Source organism: Taurulus bubalis (assembly GCF_910589615.1).
Source record: "Taurulus bubalis genome assembly, chromosome: 1".
In the NCBI taxonomy this organism is placed as follows: Eukaryota; Metazoa; Chordata; class Actinopteri; order Perciformes; family Cottidae; genus Taurulus; species Taurulus bubalis.
The window spans coordinates 34,146,313-34,166,223 of record NC_136589.1 but is presented as its reverse complement, the minus strand read 5'-3'; the positions used below and the strand labels follow the sequence as shown (position 1 = coordinate 34,166,223).

At 39.6% G+C, this 19,911-nt stretch overlaps 2 protein-coding genes across 2 annotated transcripts; both read left to right on the top strand.

Moving 5' to 3' along the window:
- Window positions 1-3,707: 3,707 nt before the first annotated feature.
- Window positions 3,708-8,944, top strand: espnlb (espin like b; the record flags this gene model as incomplete). The annotated part of the gene is made up of 5 exons (XM_079216122.1): window positions 3,708-3,737; window positions 4,257-4,389; window positions 4,536-4,654; window positions 6,412-6,591; window positions 7,370-8,944. The coding sequence occupies 5 exons, from the start codon at window positions 3,708-3,710 to the stop codon at window positions 8,942-8,944; spliced, it is 2,037 nt and encodes a 678-aa protein (XP_079072248.1).
- A 1,173-nt stretch (window positions 8,945-10,117) lies between these two features.
- rab6bb (RAB6B, member RAS oncogene family b) lies at window positions 10,118-16,568 on the top strand (the record flags this gene model as incomplete). Its single annotated transcript, XM_079230929.1, has 8 exons — window positions 10,118-10,187; window positions 12,270-12,328; window positions 13,049-13,102; window positions 13,605-13,710; window positions 13,857-13,968; window positions 14,108-14,201; window positions 14,603-14,669; window positions 15,556-16,568. 8 exons carry the CDS (start codon window positions 10,118-10,120, stop codon window positions 15,618-15,620), a joined length of 627 nt encoding a protein of 208 aa, XP_079087055.1. The 3' UTR covers window positions 15,621-16,568.
- Window positions 16,569-19,911: the final 3,343 nt, after the last annotated feature.

Below are 19,911 nucleotides of genomic sequence, written 5' to 3'. Positions count from 1 at the left end.
AGAGTAAAGAGTGCTGATCAGGGATCAGTTTTGCACATTTCAGCTCAGTGTGGGTGAGGTGGCCATGGTGGACCGGGTAGATGATCCCAGGTCTGCCACTCTTGCTCTGAGCTGCTTGACAGAAGCAGAAACAGGTCTAAAGCCTGTGATGAAGTCTTAATCTCAGTGCTCATGTTTATCTTTTGAGTGTTCTGGAGTTCTTTATCATGTCTGTGGACACGTAACAAAAATTGTCAAGAAAAAAACAAGGCAAATAAATAAATGAGTGTTGAAAATTATGCAACATCTGAGTGTGATGTGTTTGATTGTTGCTTTTATCCTTTTTTGCAAATGTATTATCAGCACACAATATGGCACACAGGACACCTCATATTATGATAGATGGATGGATATGGTTGCATTTCAAGGCTAATTACAATTATGCAGCACTGTAGTGCACAATTTAAATCCTCTTGTAGGACTGCTGTTTGTTATGTTGTGCACCAAACTGCAGATATACCTTGACAACTGCATGAAAAATAGTTATATTACAGGCTGTAATCTTTCTCAAAATTAATAATAACAATAACAACTCAAGAATATTATTTTCCACAGAAGGAGTTTCAATATAAAATTGTCAGATTCCATTGTTGTATTAGTTTAATATGAGGAATGTGCTGACTTCTTCCATGGCACAATTATGACAATCAATTCTTGATCCTGCATTCATCCCTCTTTTCAATGAGAAAACATGATTGTCCAAAAGCAACTGATAGATTAAACGTCATAAAATATGAACATGTCTTCCTGGAGAAGCAGATAGGCCTGCATTATCTGTACCCTTTTGATTTGGATCTTTTTGGGAAATATGTGTATTTGCTTTGCTGCTGAGAGTTCGATGAGAAGATTGATATCACACTCATGTCTATCTATTCAATACGAAGCTACGGGCAGTCGGTTAGTTTAGCATAAAGACAGAAAATGGAGACAGCAACGAAATCCACCTACCATTACCTCTAAAGCTCACTGATGAACACATCTTGATTGTTTAACCTGAATACAAATGTCAGGAGGTGTTTTGAAGATGTGGTATCTTTAAATAGGCTCTGTTCTCAATTCTTTTTTTATTTTTATTTTGTATATCCACAGCATAACTAGAACGGCCTTTCGCCACTTAAAAATACTTTTTTAGCAGAGTATTCTAAACTCGACAGGTTTAATATGTACTAAAGAGTAAAACAAACCTGACCCCAACATGACAGTGTTTTTGCGGACAGAGAAACCAAATAAATGGATAACATAACATAATGTTTCTCTCATGTCTGTTGCATAACAGTCAGTACTTTTGCTCAGGGTAAACACATTTGATCGCCTGTGTGAGACTGTTCTTCTGCGTTTGTGCAGCCTTCCATTATTGATTATGTTCTACTCCCCATGTGCTCAGCTGCACCAGGGTCAGTCAGACTAATCCCCTAGTAACAGAGGCAGAAATACTGGACCCGACACAAAGGCCTTGGGCTGAGTAAGGGTCACCCGCCTCCCATTAGATACTGAGGTTACAGCAGACTATCGATGAACAATACGTTTGGTAAGATAACTGTCAGCCTTTATATGTAATGAATGTTGAATATTTAATCATGTGTTGTCTGTCTGTTTCCATATCTCTATCTACCTGCAGTCACTGTTTGTACTGTACACATGCAGAGAGCTAAACACTCCCATAAAGTTTGAATACAGCAGCCACTGAAAGCAATTGTGGAGAAAGGAAACTGTGGAAACAGTATTAGACAGCAAATTAATTGCAGTAATTATAAATTAGAAAAGAAGAAAAAGAAGAGGGAGAGAATAAGAGGGAGAGAGAGAGACATATTCATACATATTAAAATAAATGATTATAATCAAAACTGGTTTCACAAAAGTATATCAGGAAATGAACGGAAGAGATATCAAGTTGAATAAAGATAAACACAGTAATTATTTAGTAATTATACATAGTCCACAACAACACAAGTAAACAGAGTAAAGAACAGTAAAAGTAGCCCAGAAGTAACAGTTAGCATTAGCTTCAGCTAGGCTAACTGGCTGGCTTTGTCATAAGTAGATTGATTATAGGAAAGATAAATCAACAAATCACATATAAATGATCGCAAATTCAGCTCAAGTAAAACCAGTACTAAAGGATTATGTTCTTGCAATAAATAGCTAAAAGACGTTGAGTGTGAGGTTTGAACCTGGTCTGAACACACACACACACACACACACACACACACACACACACACACACACACACACACACACACACACAGATCTGAGCATGTGAGAAGGTGTTCGACCAGAGGCGCACGCACACACGCTTGCTCCATCAGCCAACAGTATGTTGTCTCCTACATACATTCAGGGAGCTATTGTTCTATACTTCCAAGTGCAGGACATCCTATCCCACTTCTTTAATTATGCACACTAAGATGGCCCCCTGTCTGAGGTTTGGGTCCAGGTGATGCTGCTGCTTGGTCTGACTGTTTACTGGCTGCTCCAGAGTAAAGAGACAACACCTTCTGGATTTTCTGCCTTGTTACTTTTTCCCAGTCTGATTACATTTTTATATAATTGTTTTAAACATATCATTCATCGACTCTCACTTTGTTGGCGATTCCACAGTTTCTGGACCATATCGTAAGTACTGCATGCATACTGATATATATATATCTATACATATATATATATATATATATATATATATATATATATATATATATATATATATATATATATATATATATATATATATATATACTGTATATATCTGGAACTTAAGGAATGAAGTCATAGATGACAGTTTTCTTGTCTGTCTGTCTTTCTTTCTTTCTTTAAATAAATAGAGTAGAATGCGTCACATGTTTTTGGAGAGATAACATTGTAAACCTTCTTTAACCAGCAAAGCCTTACTGAGATCACAATCTTATTTTCAAGAGTGTCCTGCTAAGATAGGTAGCAAGACCAATGAGTTACAGACAAACAACACAAGACAAATGACACAATGTTTCAGTTTGAAGTGTATTGCACTATTGCCGTAACAGGTGGAATGAACACATTATATTGGTAAATGCACTAAATACAATGCATTTAGCATATAACTAATCCAATGTGTTTCAAGCTTTCCCCAATCCCAGGTGGAACAAAGATATTAGATGATACATTTACTTAACATGTAATCTTTCAACATTATATCGATGTATGTTGAACACAAAGCATTAAAAAAAAGCTAGCTACCACTAACAAGGAATCTGACTTCTTACGTTACGTTATGCATAATTGGGAGAAACACTGTTAATGTCTGTGTAGTATTTATGCTATTGAATGGCGTGGCGCTTGTTAGAAAGTCCTGTGAATCAGTAAGGTCACCTGAAGCAGGATATCATGTCTCTCCAAGCTCTAACACACTTTCTCCTGCACTCTGTGTGGGATACGCTACCTTCAATGACTGGGGTCGTGTTTCACCACTTTTTGTTTTTGTTCCAATTGCTACGAGCTCTGGCCTGTGTTGAATTGAGCATGTGTGGCATCAAGGGGGCCTCGGTCTCTTAGATGATTACTTTGAAATTGTTTATACTCTCTGCTCTGTGTCAAATTTCTTTTGCTCATTTTATCTCGTTGTTGTTGCTGTATTTCATTTTTGTTATCAGTTTCAGAAAAAGGAGCTCCTGCTGCTTTGAACGTCTGGAGTTTGAATGAGCAGAGCCAACATGGAGAACAGCAAGGTGACCAATCATCAGTGCAGGTTTTTAAATAACAGTAGGACACTGTAACACGGACAATTAAAACAATACAACCCACAATTGGCTAACGGCAATAGTTGTTTGCTATAGCTCACTCACTCAAGCAACCGGTCGCTTGATCCTTTTGACGAAGATGACTACTGTACTAAATTCCCTAATTTCTGTAATAAACGGCAGAAACAAATTGGTAACCAGTGCCTTCAAGCACAACTCAATTATCTTCTAATTCTCATTCATCACTGAGTTTACATACTGTAAACAAGGAAGCTCAATATAGGCACAACCAAATGAATCACTAGATCTCTTAGAAGGGTAGTAGATATTGAAATCAAAGAAACAAAAACACTTTGGACAAAGCTATTTTCTGATGATAACATATAAGTAAAAGCAAAACAAAGTGAACTGTCCCTTTAATAATTGCTCACCCCTGCCGTGTGTGTGTGTGTGTGTGTGTGTGTGTGTGTGTGTGTGTGTGTGTGTGTGTGTGTGTGTCCCTAGCAGCCAGTGAAGGAGGTGCTCCCCCTGCCTCGCCACCCTTCTCCACTTCCTGTGACCTCTTCTTCCCTGACCCCTGCTGCCACTTTGAAGAAACCCACCACAGGCTCCATCCAGCATGTACAGGTGGCCTCGTCAGGTGCTTAACAAAGAAACCGCATGTTTGCATTTCATTGTCTACAACTGACACAATATTTTGCAAATAACTTATCCCTTTTGTGTAATAAAAAGAGTAATTTTAAAACAGAATTGTTGACAGTTGGCCTTTGTTATGTTTGTTCACAGTGGTTACATCGTTCAGCCACCTAAAGCCTCCAGAGACGGATCTTACGCTGATGTCCCACATGAAGTCTCTGAAGTCTCTGAGGCACGCTGGCTTCACTGCGGTCTTCACTGGACAATCGGTGAGCCAGTGTGCACGAGAAATATGTGTAAAGTGCAAAAAGTAACATAGAAGTGCGTTGATATTGTCTTTTGGAAAAATTGGGTAGAACTGACAAGGTGTTATTCAAAAAAAGTGTACTGTACATGTGTAGAAAATTAGATGCTGTGGTGTGAAGTTTTAATCCTTATAATGTGGATCTTCGCCTTTTAAAGGCCCTGTGCTACATTCTTTAATCTGGCTAATTAATGCTAATTCTGTGAGATGTTCTGTTGTGAAGTTTGCAGATGGCACTACCTTCATAGGTCGGATTACAAACAATGATAAGACGTTATATAGAGAAGAAATCAACAATATTGCTGAGTGGTGCTCAGTTTTACTGTGAGAACAACCTATTGCTCATGTCAGAAAAACCAAAGGAGCTGATTGTTGATTTTAGAAAAAAGGAGGGAAAGACACACCTCTATCTACATCAATGGAGCTTAATTGGAGCGGGTAAACAGTTTGAAGTTCATGGAAATTGTAGTATTTAAGTGTGTGTACTGATATTTAATTGTCTAAGTATAAACACGCTGTCCTTGTGTGACCATATAAGGCGCAGTGTGCGTCCATCTTTTATTATTCTATCTGAACTGTGACCTGGATGACATCATCAACAAGCGACACTCCCTTGAACTGGAAGTCAAGATATTACAGGAATCAGCATCAAAAGCAACCTGACATGGTCATCGCACATCTCCCTCCTGGTGAAGAAAGCTCATGAATATCTTTTTAAGGAAACTGTAGAGCGAGTGATTAAAAATTGTCCTGAACATCATTAGTACCCATCTAAGTGAGTACTCTGAGGATTTCAAAAGACAATACCCACCTCAGCCACAGCCTGTTCTCCCTGCTGCCGCCTGGCAAGAGATACAGAAGCATCAGCTTCTGTACCACTAGACTTAAGAGCTAATTAACTAAAGAAGCGTCTTTGAGTCTTTGAGTAATTAGAAAAATTATTATTATTATTAATTCATCCTCCACCATATATTATAGTTTTGCTTTTTTGTGTATTTTTCTGTGACTTCAAACTGAATTTCATTGTGCAACCATGTTATGACAGTATATGAAACCCTCTAATAGTGTAAACCTTGTCAAACTTATCATCATTTTATTTTAATATGATAACCCAGGAGGGTTGAGCTATGCATGACATCACCAACATTAATGAACAAATAGGAATGACAAGGACGTTGATGAGCTGAGTGATAAACACCAACATTTAATTAATGTTGTATTATTTGTATTTTACAGCAAATATTTACTTTATTTAGTATGACTTTTAGGACTAATTGGTGCACACTTGATAATCATATAGCTAATCAACAGATAAATATTCAAGATTCAAGATATTTTTATTGTCATATAGACTGATAACAGACAGTTACTCCGTACAATGAAAAACATATTTTGCTCGGTCCTCCTTCCACACAGAATTACAATATGTTTAAGGTAAAAATTTGATTTAAAATTAAGAATACAAAAAAAACATTCCTATGAATGCTAACAGTATAAGAACAATTCAATTCAATTCAGTTTATTTTATATAGCCCAACATCACAAATACAAGTTTGCCTCGGAGGGCTTTACAATCTGTACACATGACATCCCTATCCCGGGCCTCACATCGGATCAGGAAAAACACACAACAATATGGGAACAGTATTGCACAATCAATAATAATGTTATTTCCACAAATGGCTTTAGCTCTGACTGTCTCACATGGTTGAACACTGACAGAAGCTTGACGGCGAGGAGCTACTGGAGGAGGTACCAATTGTCGATGTGATCCTGGCTGACATCGACTCCCTGGTGCCCACTCACGATGAAGTCGGTCGCCCCATAGCAGAGTGGAAACGACAGGTGATGGTGCGGCAGCTACAGGTTAGGCTGCAGGATGAGGAGGCACAGAGGAGACAGGTACTTTTTAAAAAAAAAGTAAAATAACACGCACAAATAACACGTAAATGAGAAGATGCAGAGACTTTCTATAAACACACAGGTGTGTCAGAGAGCAAAAATCTCACTCAAATCCAAAGTGTCAAATAAATGTGGCTCATGAAGTACCCTTTGCATGTTTTGTTTCTATTGTTTTCAGACTAAAAAATCTGAAGTGCAAACAATAAGATAAAAAAATAAAAAATAAAAAAATAGCATTTTTAACTAAATCAAAACAGACAGGAGTGATAGAGTAGTATTATTAGGAGTATTATTGTCGGTCCAATCTACACATACTGTGTTCTATGTTTTATTTTTAAGAAAATATGTTTTTTAAGGAACAGTTCAACAATTTATAATAAATATACTTATTATGTACTGGACTATTTCTTGGCTGGAAGAACTGACTTCCTGAAGTGATCATTGTGAAGTTGGAAATTACTGCTCCCAGCCAAGATATAGTGTGATATATAATCCCCTATAACACAGCAACATGCCATTTTTACACTTGGTTTTTGTGTCATTAATCAATCAAGATGTGGTGCTGGTAGACAGATACCTTCAGACAGAGCCAGGCTAGCTGCTATTTACAGTCTTCGTGGCAAACTGGCTGCTAACTGGAGCTTCCTACTGAATGGGCAAACATTCTCATCTAACTTTTGGAAGAAGAAAGAGAATAATTAAAAATGTAAAATGATTCCTTTGTCAAAATCAGCATCTATTAAGATTGTTTGCTTGAATCTCTTCGTCCCTCTAACAGGACATGAGTAATGACTACACCCCAGTGGATGGCTGGAAGTACTCCCAAACCCACAACGCAGTCTTGGGCCCCTTTGGTGAGCTCTTAACAGAGGATGACCTGGTGTACCTGCAGCAGCAGATCGAGACTGTTTCACTGCAGAAGCGCTGCCAGGCCTATGAACTGGAGCTGACCAGGCTGACCGAGGAGCTGAGGGTCATCTTACCTGATCCAATCGTAAACATCTCCCTTAACAAAGAGGTCCTTCAAAAGATGGATGCAGAGGGCACAATGCACCTGACCTTGCCAGGGTGGTGCAGTCGTGTCTCAGAGATTGTTAAGAGTATGTCACTGCTGGTGGCTAATCTGACACAAACCACAGAGGACGGGGGTGAGAGGAGGATAGTGGAAGGCATGATGGAGGAGATGAAGAGTTTGCAGGGGGTAAGAGATGGTTTAGGAATTAATTTAGGCCAGGGATTGGTGCAGCCGAACCAAGAGATGATGCAAACACATGGTGAGATTTCTAGTGGATGTCGGATTCCTCATATAGGGATGGCGTCAGCTTTTAGCCATCGTCTGGAGACCAACAGCTACAGCAGAGCGCGCAGGGAGAAGGTGGAGAGGGAGATCCAACAGTCTGGAGTGTCGGTCAGAAACCTCAGATCCAACTTTGAAGGTCAGATTGGTGGTATTTATCCCTTCGCTGGGGTTGTGAAAGGAGGCAGTCAGGTTGTGTTTGGCGCGTCCGGAATAAAAAACCAGGATGACAACACAGGCCTCAGTTTTAAGATGAGCCCTGTGATGGAGACGACCAGCTTAAGGAAAGAGCGTATAGTGGTGCTGTTCTTGAGCCACTGGAAAAAATCAGCATATGCTATTTCAGTGAGAGCAGCGAGAAAGAAACAGGGACAAGAAGCGCCGTTAGGGAGAGTGACCGGAGCATCGCCCCAAAAGAAAATCACCTCCATGTTTCAATTCTGCAGACAACGAGGTGCTGTGGACAAGATGCTGAACTCCTGGAGAAATAAACTACAACTCAAAGGTGCACAGAAGTCCTGTTATTCCTCCTCTTACTCCTCACAAAATCGCACACCTTGTGTAACCTTCTCCCCGGAGCAATTCCTGCCAGACGTGGATGGTGCTGCAGTGACCCACGACAGCTTGACCCTTGACCTTTTCATGTTGGGATACTTCCACATCCTAGAGCAAGAGCTGTCACCCGAGGAGAGGAAGATGAGGCATCTACTCTGCTTCGAAGTTTTTGACCACGTCAGCAGTTTCTCCTGGGAGGTGGTGAGGGACTTCCACAAGGCGGTTCTCCGGGAAATCCGGACGGGGGGTCGAAAGTGGAGCGACGGCTTCGAGGACATCAAAGTGTGCTTCTTTGGGGACTCCAGAGCATGCCGCTGTCCATCCCCATTACCATCTTCCTCGTCATTGTTGTCAGATTCCAGACTTATACCCACAGTAGTTATAGTTCCAACTGCGGCTCCAGATGAGTTTGGCATTGCGACAGACATTTGTAAATACATTGACCGCAGCTTTGCTTTCTGGAAAGAGAAGGAGGCAGAGCTGTTCGATTTTGAACATTAGCATTAAGGTTGAATTTGACATTTTTACACAAAATGATGACAAAATTATGACAATTGGTGTGTTTATATTTAGTAAACTGACGGGAGCCGAATAAAATTATGTTGAAAATGCATTATTTTGTAAAATCAAGTGATATTTAGTAGTTGTATACATCCATTTCCTGCTCACACAAAACGATCCTTACTAGGCAGAGGAAGCAATGAAAGTTGTCATCCAGTTGCATGGGAAGTGTGGGATCAAGGGTTTTCCTGAAGTTTGACTAAAGATCTGTATTTCTCTGCCTATCCTGCATCAGTTTTGACCATTCTTGTTTTGACCTGCCTCCCTTATGGCCCCAAAATGAATGGATGTCTGATATTAAATAAGCTAGAATGCCCCTTAACATCCTCACTCAGTTTTTTGGTGCTGTATGTTTCGGAGTATAAAGAAAGTTAGTGGACTCACTTTTAAAATGAGGTTATTTAATTCTTCTGACTATCACAATGTGGAGTGAGCTATGCAGTGGTGAATATATTCAGATTATTTAAGTAGCAATACTACAGTATAAAAATACTCCATTACAGGAGTTTATATTAATATATTATATTTTGAATTATTGTATATCAACTAATCGATTAAACGACTAATCCTTTCAGCTCTAATTTTAAATACTTCATATAGTGTTGGGCATTTTCATCTGCATCACGTTTTTTTAAATGATGAAATAATTTATCAGAATATTTTGAATCTGTAAAGTCCCTATAGCCGTCAAATCAATATGTATTAATTCATAATGAATTATATTTGCATTTTTGGAGTGGAGTAAAGAGTAAATATGTATCTAGATATAGGGTGAAGTAGCATAAGGTATCATTAGCACTGTTTAACTTCATGTGGTCTGCTTTCACTGTAACCAACCAACCAAACAAACATGTATTCACAATATTATGTTTTATCATCTTCTGTCTACATAAAAACACCAGTGTCGTTTCGTTTCCTGGATAGAAAGGTGACGGATAGAAATAGGTGAGGTCGCGCAGGCGCATATACTCCCTACATTGACAGGAGGATGCTGAGCTGCATTCCCATCATTCTGTGAGGAGAGGAGGATCCCCCTGCGCACCCACAACCGTAGGAGACGCCGAGCGATAAGAACATATAACATAATCCAAGTTGAGCTCTTTATCTGCCACCATGTCAGCTGGAGGAGATTTGGGGAACCCCCTGAGGAAATTTAAACTCGTATTTTTGGGAGAGCAGAGCGGTGAGTCAAATCTTGGGGAGGCTCGGTGTTATCCTCCCCTTATGCTAAATATGCGTTTACGTAGAAGGCCATGTATGTAATTGTTGTTGATTTTGAAATTGTTTTGCTGAATCTCGAAGATGTGGCCGACTCACTTTGGGTAATTTCACGCCCATGCACCGTTTGGCAGAATCTGCGACTGGAGAAGATCTTATTAACCGAAGAAGAAAAAAAAAAAAAAAAAAACACCGCATGCATATTAATCGCACTCTTGGATTAAATATAACCATCATGCTCACTTCAAAACAATTGCTTATTGCACTAAATATCCCCAAGGATGGTCAAGCTGTCGCAAATGGCCACACTTCGCATCCGAGCCGGCGATATGTTCGGATGTTTTGATGTGCTGCAGTGACCGACAAAATATGCTCAGCCTGTTTTCAGATGACCGGTTTATTATTTCTACAATGAGCAATCCTTTATTCCATCACATGGCAAGTGTCTAATATGTTTCCTCCACCTCTCGTGTTTTTATTTATCAATTTAGAGAAGATAATAAACAGTCCCCCATGTGTCAGTTCGGGACACACCCTAGGCTGACGATGTCTGTAGCATCTCTAAACCTCGCAGTCTCCGGTTCGGGGCCATGCATAACGACATTATCACGGGTTTAACAATAGCCACAACATTATACCATTTGTTTAATAAGCCATCTATTCAGGGTGGGAATGACTGTGTGTGTGTGTGTGTGTGTGTGTGTGTGTGTGTGTGTGTGTGTGTGTGTGTGTGTATGATATGATGTGATGGCACACATTCGGGAGGTGCTGATCGATAATGGTTTAGCGCTGTAAAGCTGCCTGAATACGTGTTCAGACAACCAGGGTGGCAGCAGAGGAGCACATATCCCATACACTACAGCAGCAGAATACACATATTTAAACCTGATGTGACAACAGCTTGACTGAGAGATAGAGAGAGTGTGCATGTGAGGAGGCTGTGTGTCGACTTCAAGCCTCCTTGTGTGTTTGTGTGGCCTGCACTGCAATGTTACTGTCCATGGTGCTGAATCGAGGCCTGGCGTGGTCACTGCCCATCGCTGGCTTCAAAACTACTGCTGTCTGCATAGAGAGACTCTGCATTAGAGCCCGGGGCCTACTGGAAAAGTACAGTCCTCACTTATGTATAGATGTGACGGAAAATTGTGTTAGAGACGGTGCTGGGTGGGATGTAAATAAGAATACAGCTTCCAAGACTCACCTTGATCCCCTTGAGAAGTCTCCATCCAGCTTTTGCATGCTGCTAAATATATGTGTTGGATGTGTCTGCTCAAGGATGGCCACTTTCATTTTGGGGGATCTATACAAATGTTATACAAATACACAACACTCAACAAAATACACAATTCATATGATCATAATGCTAAGTAAGTTTAAGCAAAACTGTCAAATATTTTGAGGGTGCTGCTTCTGCGTTGTGAGGTTTTTCTGCTTTTCTCTGTTTCATGTCACTATAGTATTTATTGACACATCATCGATGAAACCAGTTCATTTCTCATTATTGACATTGTTTATCATTTGACATTTATTTCATATTGGTTTGATAGTGAGTAACATTTACATATCTATTTCAGCAATGTGAACAATTAAGTTGTTGTTGAAAATTATTCATGCATCTCACATACTGATGTTATGCATTTTTATAACTTTAAAATCATATTTTACATGTCTGATCTTTCCCTTCAAAACAGAAAATGTACAATAAAGTGTATTTTCTTGCCTCTGAGGGAAAACAATTAATTATATTTAAAAAGTTTTTTTTTAGTTCCTTTTCTTTCGTACTTTAACAATGTTGTCTTGTGAGGACAGTTGCATGCTGAATTATCAGACAGATTATAAGGTAAATGAGATGGCTCATGGTTTGTGTTTCAATGTAATGGTTATAGTGTGATAGTGATATTACAGTGGCTGTGGTTGGATATTATATGCATTAATTTTCTCACACCAAGGAACACAATGGACATCCATTTTCATATAATAATATTCAATCATTCTTCTTGATTCTTTATGATCTGAACTAATACCTATTCTCTGTTCTCTCTTCTAGTGGGGAAAACATCTCTCATCACTAGATTCATGTATGACAGTTTCGACAACACGTATCAGGTGAGAATCGAATAAGATCCAGAACAAAAAACATAAAAAAACAGATACACTTACAGTATATAGACAAGTTTATTGCATGATATGCTGACTGGTTATGGTCAATAAATGTACTGAATAAGTGATGTTGTGGCAGTTCTCCTTGTATAAACTATATTTCTATATTTCTTGCCTAAATGTATTATCACTGTTTTCACAAATCCTCCTCTGATGTTAGATTTGAATACATGTGGACAAATCACCTCATAGGTCAAAATGAAATAAGCCTTCGATGGTATGGTAGATTACCAATTGAATAATGTTACAGCGATGTTTCTTTTTGGCCAAACATGCCTGCTTGATGTACAAATTGCAAACCAGGGTCTATATACAACAAGTGAATTGAGACTGTTATCAATGCAATTATCAAAAGGAAATATTTGTATTTGCAATATTACGCTCTTAAAAAAGAATACAGATTAGTATGTCCCTTGCCTTTCTTAGAAGTTAGGTAACAAGTGTGAATGATTGAGCCCTGATGGCAATTCAAATTAAATTAGTTTTTCAGTCTGATTCAATTTCTGTGCTTATTCAATTTTATTTTTTTTAACTTAACAGGTTTTTGTATTTTCCTTCATTTAAACAACGGTCAATCTGCGAGGAAAAACAGATGGAGCGGAGGACATTTAGCTTTTAAAGTCTGCGTAATACTGATTTCCCCCCTTTGTTCTTTCTCCACTGCAGGCTACCATTGGAATAGACTTCCTATCGAAGACAATGTACCTGGAAGACCGAACAGTAGGAAGCCTTGATTCTCATTTAAAATTCATATGTAGTTCCACGTGTAAAGAGGAATTAATTTACTCATACTTGGTCTTGTTTTAGCCAGTAACATCCAAAGTAAGAAATATCACAATTTCCACTCTGGTTTCACTAATCTTTGATTTGATTTGCTTAATCACTTCTCCCTTCACAGACTAACGCGATTATTCTAAGGTTATTTCTGCTGGTAATAGCTTTGGTTTTTCTAGCCCTAAAAAGTCAAAGCCTCTGTCATGGATCATCTTCTTCAGCTAGTATTATTACAATTTCTTTGTCAGCATATTATGCTCTAGCAGCCTGCTCACAAGCTGATACTAGCTTATCCCACCCTTTGGATGTGTACTTATGAGGCCTTACATCTGTATAGTCTGTGTGCAGTATGATGGTAAGGTGTGTGTGTGCGTGTGTGTTTGTGTGTGTGTGTGTGTGTGTGTGTGTGTGTGTGTGTGTGTGTGTGTGTGTGTGTGTGTAAATGCAGGTAAGGCTGCAGCTGTGGGATACTGCTGGACAGGAGCGTTTCAGGAGTCTCATCCCCAGCTACATTCGAGACTCTACAGTAGCTGTGGTCGTTTATGACATTACAAGTGAGAGAGTGCTAATTTACCTCTGAGCATGTATGCATTGTATGTTTCCACCTGTCTGACACGGTAAATAAGATGTATTTAGGGGAATTCAACGCAGCTAACACAAACAAACAACTACGTTTAAAATAAGACTCTGGTCTCCACAGATGTGAACTCATTCCAGCAGACCTGCAAATGGATTGATGATGTCAGGACAGAGAGAGGAAGTGATGTCATCATCATGCTAGTCGGCAACAAAACAGATCTGGAAGAGAAGAGGTGAGTTACAGTTAATGTAGTCTTTGATATCTTTAAAATATTTTTCGTGGAGCAGAAACAATGTTGTTCAAAGCAACATATATATAAATAAATTATCCTTCGACATTATGATGCTGAACCTGGCCTGATTTTTCTACAGGCAAATCATGATCGAGGAAGGAGAACAGAGAGCCAAAGAGCTGAACGTCATGTTCATCGAGACCAGTGCCAAGACCGGCTGCAATGTCAAACAGGTGATCCGTGCAGTTTCACCATATTTCACAGCATTTTGGGAGTCAGTTACTACCAGCTTTTCTGCCATTCCTGTGTGTTGGCGATCGAGTCACCAACGTGAATATTTAAAATATTCTATGTAGAAACATGTGGAAAAAGTAGTAACAAGTGTGATGGATAGTGTGCACATCCAACCCCAGTGAGTACAGGACAAAAGTAGCAAACAAAGGAAAAAGAGAGCATGTCTATATATACGAAAAATATAATATACACTTGTTTGCACATTTTCAACCCCCTTACTTTTGCTATCCTCTCTTGCATGCTCTCCAATCATTATTGTTATTATTTTTAAATATGCTCTGATCCCTAATTCTCCCTCCTCTCCTCTCATCTCTACCCTCCTCCTTTTCTCTTTTCCTAGCTGTTTCGTCGTGTTGCAGCAGCCCTCCCTGGAATGGAAAGCTTGGACGATGCAAATCCTGAAGGCAGTATCCTTTTCAGCCACTGTGACTCACTTTGCCGAGAGCCACACAGCCAAGAAATAGAAAGCTTATTTTTAATCTCTTAGTGGTTGTTGGCTCCAGTACAAACAGGCCGCCCAGCCGACTGTCTACTGAGGCATCAGTCATTAAACCTTATTTGCTTAGTAGAGAGGAAATGCACAGAGCCAGAAAGGTAGTATGGAAGCACAGTATAGCACCACATAGTGGGAGTCTGGGAAGTGACATACATTGAGGATGTGTGATGGAGGATGGATGGCTGATTGAAAAGAGAAATACTTATCAATAAATGGGAATTAGTTCATGTAAATATATGAAATTAAATTTCTACATTCTATTGCTCGACCTGTTTTACAATTGAAGCATAAAGTTACAGAAAATTACAGTGTAACTATTTAGAACATATGGAGTATTAATATAATACTTTCTTGTTACTTATACCAGACAAATGTATACCAGCAAAGAGGTTAGGGAGAAAGAGGGTAACATTGTGCTTTTTTAATACTAAGTATTTATTGAATAGTTGCGGGTTACCGTAATATTATAACATGGTAAAAAAGATTGAAGTAATGGGTCAACATAGTTACATTGCAAAATAATATAGTGCAGTGCTATTATAATTACTATTGTGAGCATTTTTTTTTTCTTGGGATAAAAACATTAGCTTAAGCTGTGGCCACAAGATAGTAACTTTTTTATTTTTATGCAGGAAAAGTGCCCATCAAGTATTTCATTGATGACCTGTATGTACAACCTATTTACACTGTAACTAGTATTTTAAAGCATTACCCATTTAACTGTGACATGTCAGTTTATAGTATTTTATTGTTTTCTCCTGAACCACCTGACCTTTTCTTAACTGGACAATTCCCAGTGATTGACATCAAGCTGGACAAACCAGTAGAGCCTACTGTCCCCGAGGCCAGTTGCTCATGTTAATGCAGAGCTGAGATCGGACAGCTCCCTTCACACCATAGGCTTGTTGTGTTGCTTACTACTGGCTAGCTTCCAGTTGACTTCTCTAATTGGATATAGGATGTGGGCCTTGTATCTGATTGGACAAATCAAATGTTATCTTTCATTCTTGTTCAGTTGTAAAATATTGTATACTTTGTCAATATGTAAGTGACTGGAGGAGAAAAGGGGGGGAAAAAACAACCAAACGTTGAAATGAAAACGAGCAAAAAAACTGTTTTGGAAGAATGAAAGAGGAAAACGGGACAACCAACGGAATTCTTTTCGCTGTTATGTTTTGTATTTTTTATATATAAAAAGGGAAAGCACCAAAAATGATGCCTAAACATAGAAGGAAGAAATAGTCGGGGGGTCGGCCATTTTTCTAGATGGCCGAACACGTCTGAATGTCTGCAGCACGCATGCACGTTGATCTGATCTTCGACCTTTTGCCCTTCAGGGTCTCCGCACTCTGAATGGAGGTTGACTATCTTAGAATGTTTTATAGCATCTCTCTATAGCATCTCATGACAAAATGTATCTCATTTGATATTCCCAGTCAACTTTCAGTAGGTTCACTAACAGTAGCTGTGAAAATGTGGCACTCTATCTCTCTATGAGTTTAACTTTTTTAGAACAAACTGTACTGTGGTTAAAAAAAAAAGAAGTAATAAAAGACAACTTACTATCACAACTCCCGCTCCCTCCAACCACTCCTCTCCCTTTCCCGGTTCCCTCAGACCCTCTCTCCTTCCCATTCTCTCCCTCCCTTCATCCCGGTAATACACATATAACGATCCACTGTAATGCACTGCACTGTATATAATAATGTAATATGTATGTTGTGAACGTCCCTCTGTAGAAGTGGTCCTTGTTCACCAGTATGAATAATGTAATAATGTTAAATGATTAATAAATTACAGATTAAAGGGCTTCACTCTCCTAAACATCAACATTTACATGCTAGCAATATTGTCTATTCTATTTAATCTTTAATTTTTGTTTAAGTCATGACAGAAAATGTATTGGTTCATATTGTTGGAAAATGTTAAATAGGCTACCTCAACTCATAATTCCACAAGGTGTATGCCTTTCACCATTTTCAAACCTAATTGTAATAACTTTGAGTAGAGCATTGCAAGACAACACAAACACCATGCTGCTGGAGGTCCAGGCCGTATTGCCGGGCCTGCTGTATGAAAGGAAGGCATGGGTAGAACCAGAACCAGGGTTGATTGGGGCTGACTGCCAGATCCAGCTGAAATAATATGAGAGGTTTTCTAAAGTTAATGGAGTGATACATTACAGAAACACTACCATTTCCGTCCACAAGGAACACCAAAATCAACACAAAATGAAAGTTTCTTGTAGTAGCTTCCGAGTCCGAGAGCTTGGTAATTGGCAGATTGTTCCTAATAGCCTCCGCTGCACAGAACACTGTATGAATCCATCATCATCCAAATTCTGCTGACATAGAAAGGAGCTGAGAACCATTCTCATCAGGCGGAACAACCGTTCCCACAGCCCACCATGCTGTGCACATGCTGGTAAAACTCCAACCCCAACCTGTGACAAGACGCCCTGAATCCAATCATGATCCAAAGCAGTGAGTGACTCTTTTAGTTCTCTTTCTGCCTCAATGAAGTACCATTGTCTGACCTTAGGTGCACCACTTGTCCTCTCCTGCCAATAAAGTGCCACAAAGTGTTGATGCATGCATCGGTTTCCAGCGAAACTGCTATCTCCAGATGGACAGCCCTGATACAAGTAAATATAACACTGTATCATTAACAGGTTGACCTTACCCTCTTTACTTTGATTGGTCCACAGTCATCTACTCCTGTGTTGGTGAATGCTGGTGAATGTTGGTAGATCATGAATTATTCTCACATGGGAAGATCTGCCATCTTTTGTTTCACTGCTCTTCCATCGTAGCGTCTGGAAAAACTGCATTCAGCAATGATGTTTCTGAGAGCTGAATTGGCGTTGGTGATCCAAAACCTTTTCCTCACCACGGACAGAGTATGAGTCCGTCCACCAAGTCAGGAAACCGGATACCTCCAAACCACTCAAGGGGTAAGGTGTAGTTAGATGGTTCCTTTAAAGGTTCCAGAGCTGGTATTTGCCTTTTGATATGAAGCGCGGTGCGATGAGATTTACCACAAACTTTGCAAGACAAGCCATGTGACCAACACATAAGCACACAAAGTGAACTCTCTGTTCCCCCTCCTTGTGCTTCCTTCCTTTGAACTGTTCAGACTCATCCAATAAGTGATTGCGAGCAAAGTCAAGGCATCCAGCTTTCTCAGACTTCCACAACGCTCAATGAATGTTGCAAGATCTATGAAGTGAGCTCTGTGGTTAAAGCATAGGCTGTAAGTGCTTTACCATCCATACATTGCATTGTTTCCCAGGTCAAAGCCTCATGTATGCAGCTGCAGTTTTATACAGATTTCCAAAGTGTTCCTGTAGAAGACCCTTAGTTCTCACAGCTGTCCACTTCTAAATTGTTCCAAATAATATAAACAATCTGCTCTTCTTGGCTTTTCCTCCACTTCTTGTTCAAGGCTCTGTACTGGAGAGGGTATCTCGTGCTGGCAGAGATCATGAATGCTGCTGGTGCACCAGAGCAGCTGTTATTTTATTTTGCATGTGCATGATGGTAAGTATGTCTCCAGGCGGATTTACACTGATTTGATGGTGTGTAGAAGGCCTTTCTTCATCCTTTAACTGAGCAGTTGTTAATTGGTCCGAAAGACGATGCGTTCCCAATATATTGTTTTCCTGCTGTTGTTCATTGGGGCTGCATTGCCGTTGTGAAGTAGTTTTAAACCATTGCTCAGTTTCCCTGGATCGCACATCCGTTAACAATGGTTCACCAGGTGGCAACGGCCATTTTGTTTCTTAAATTTTCCTTCCGGCTTGTATTCCTTTGCCCTAGGATTTAAGCCGTTGACGTAGCAGTGGAAGCAGCTAGTTCGGCTTCCAAATCAAGCTGCTAGGTTTTACCTCCTCAGCTGTTGCTCCTGCTCCTCCAAAGCATGTCTTTCCTTTAAAGCTGTGCAGCTCTATTTGCCTCCACTTGTATCTGTGCCGAGGACGTGATACTTGGCTTACCACTTGTATCACTCCTTTCACTTGAGTCTTTAATACCAACATTAGAAACACTGCAATTTGGATTAATAGCATCCTCAACATTTCAATTTTTATACAAATTACCTTTATTGGATGACTTTTTTTTTTCATCAGCAATACACTCATTATTAAACAACATTTTTGCTTGAAACCATGTTTCATTTTTTTCCTTTTCATCACATAGTAGACCCAACAGAGATTCATGCATGCATTTACCTATTTCCAACACCATATTTGGTTCTTACAATGTGTATCTATCCATTCATTATCGTTAACCGTTCACATTGGGGCTGGAGAAGATCCCAGCTGACATTGGACGAAGGCAGGGTACAACCTGAAGAGGTTCCCAGACTATTGCAGGGATGACAGATAGAGAGACAACCATTCCTTTTCACATTCACACCTACGGGCAATTTAGAGTCATACTGTATATGTGTGCTGGATATTTTATTTATATTTAGTTTGTATTAGTCTTTTTTAGAGTGTACTACATTCAGTGAGAGCAACAGAGGAAAATAGGCGGAGAATGTGGTAATCAACCAAGCAACCATATAATCAGTCTGTCAATCAGGTAATTGTTTACAGTGTTAATGTTCTCCTGTCTATTGCACAGCAATAATTATCGCACTAATCCTGAGTTCCTGCGGTGAGACAGTGTCTGAAAACCTGATAGCTAAGGGGAAGTAGTGGTGGAAAGAACCTTTTAAAAAGGAAACTGTCACTGTTATGTTTTCCGGTCGTTTACACTCAGCCCTCCGAATGTAAGAGGACAGGTATTCCCCTAGATGGACAGCCCGTCATTCGATCCCCCTGAGGATCATCAGGCGGACAGACAGCAAGTGCTTTTAGTAGACACATGAACTCCACAGAGACAAGAGGTCGAGGGCAGCTTTGGTTAGATTTCCTCAAGGGTGAGACCTTAATGTGGAGTTTCTGAACATTTCAGGCAGTCAAAATGAGTTGCATCAGTGTACATATGCACGGTGTAGTGATGTACATACATATTAAAGAAACACTGGAGTACATATAAAAAAGAACATGACAGATAGTCACATGATTCAATATCAGCATGAAACAATATGTACTTCTCTGAGAAGGACACACCTCTTCCATTCACAGTACCTTTTGAATGATCTTGGGT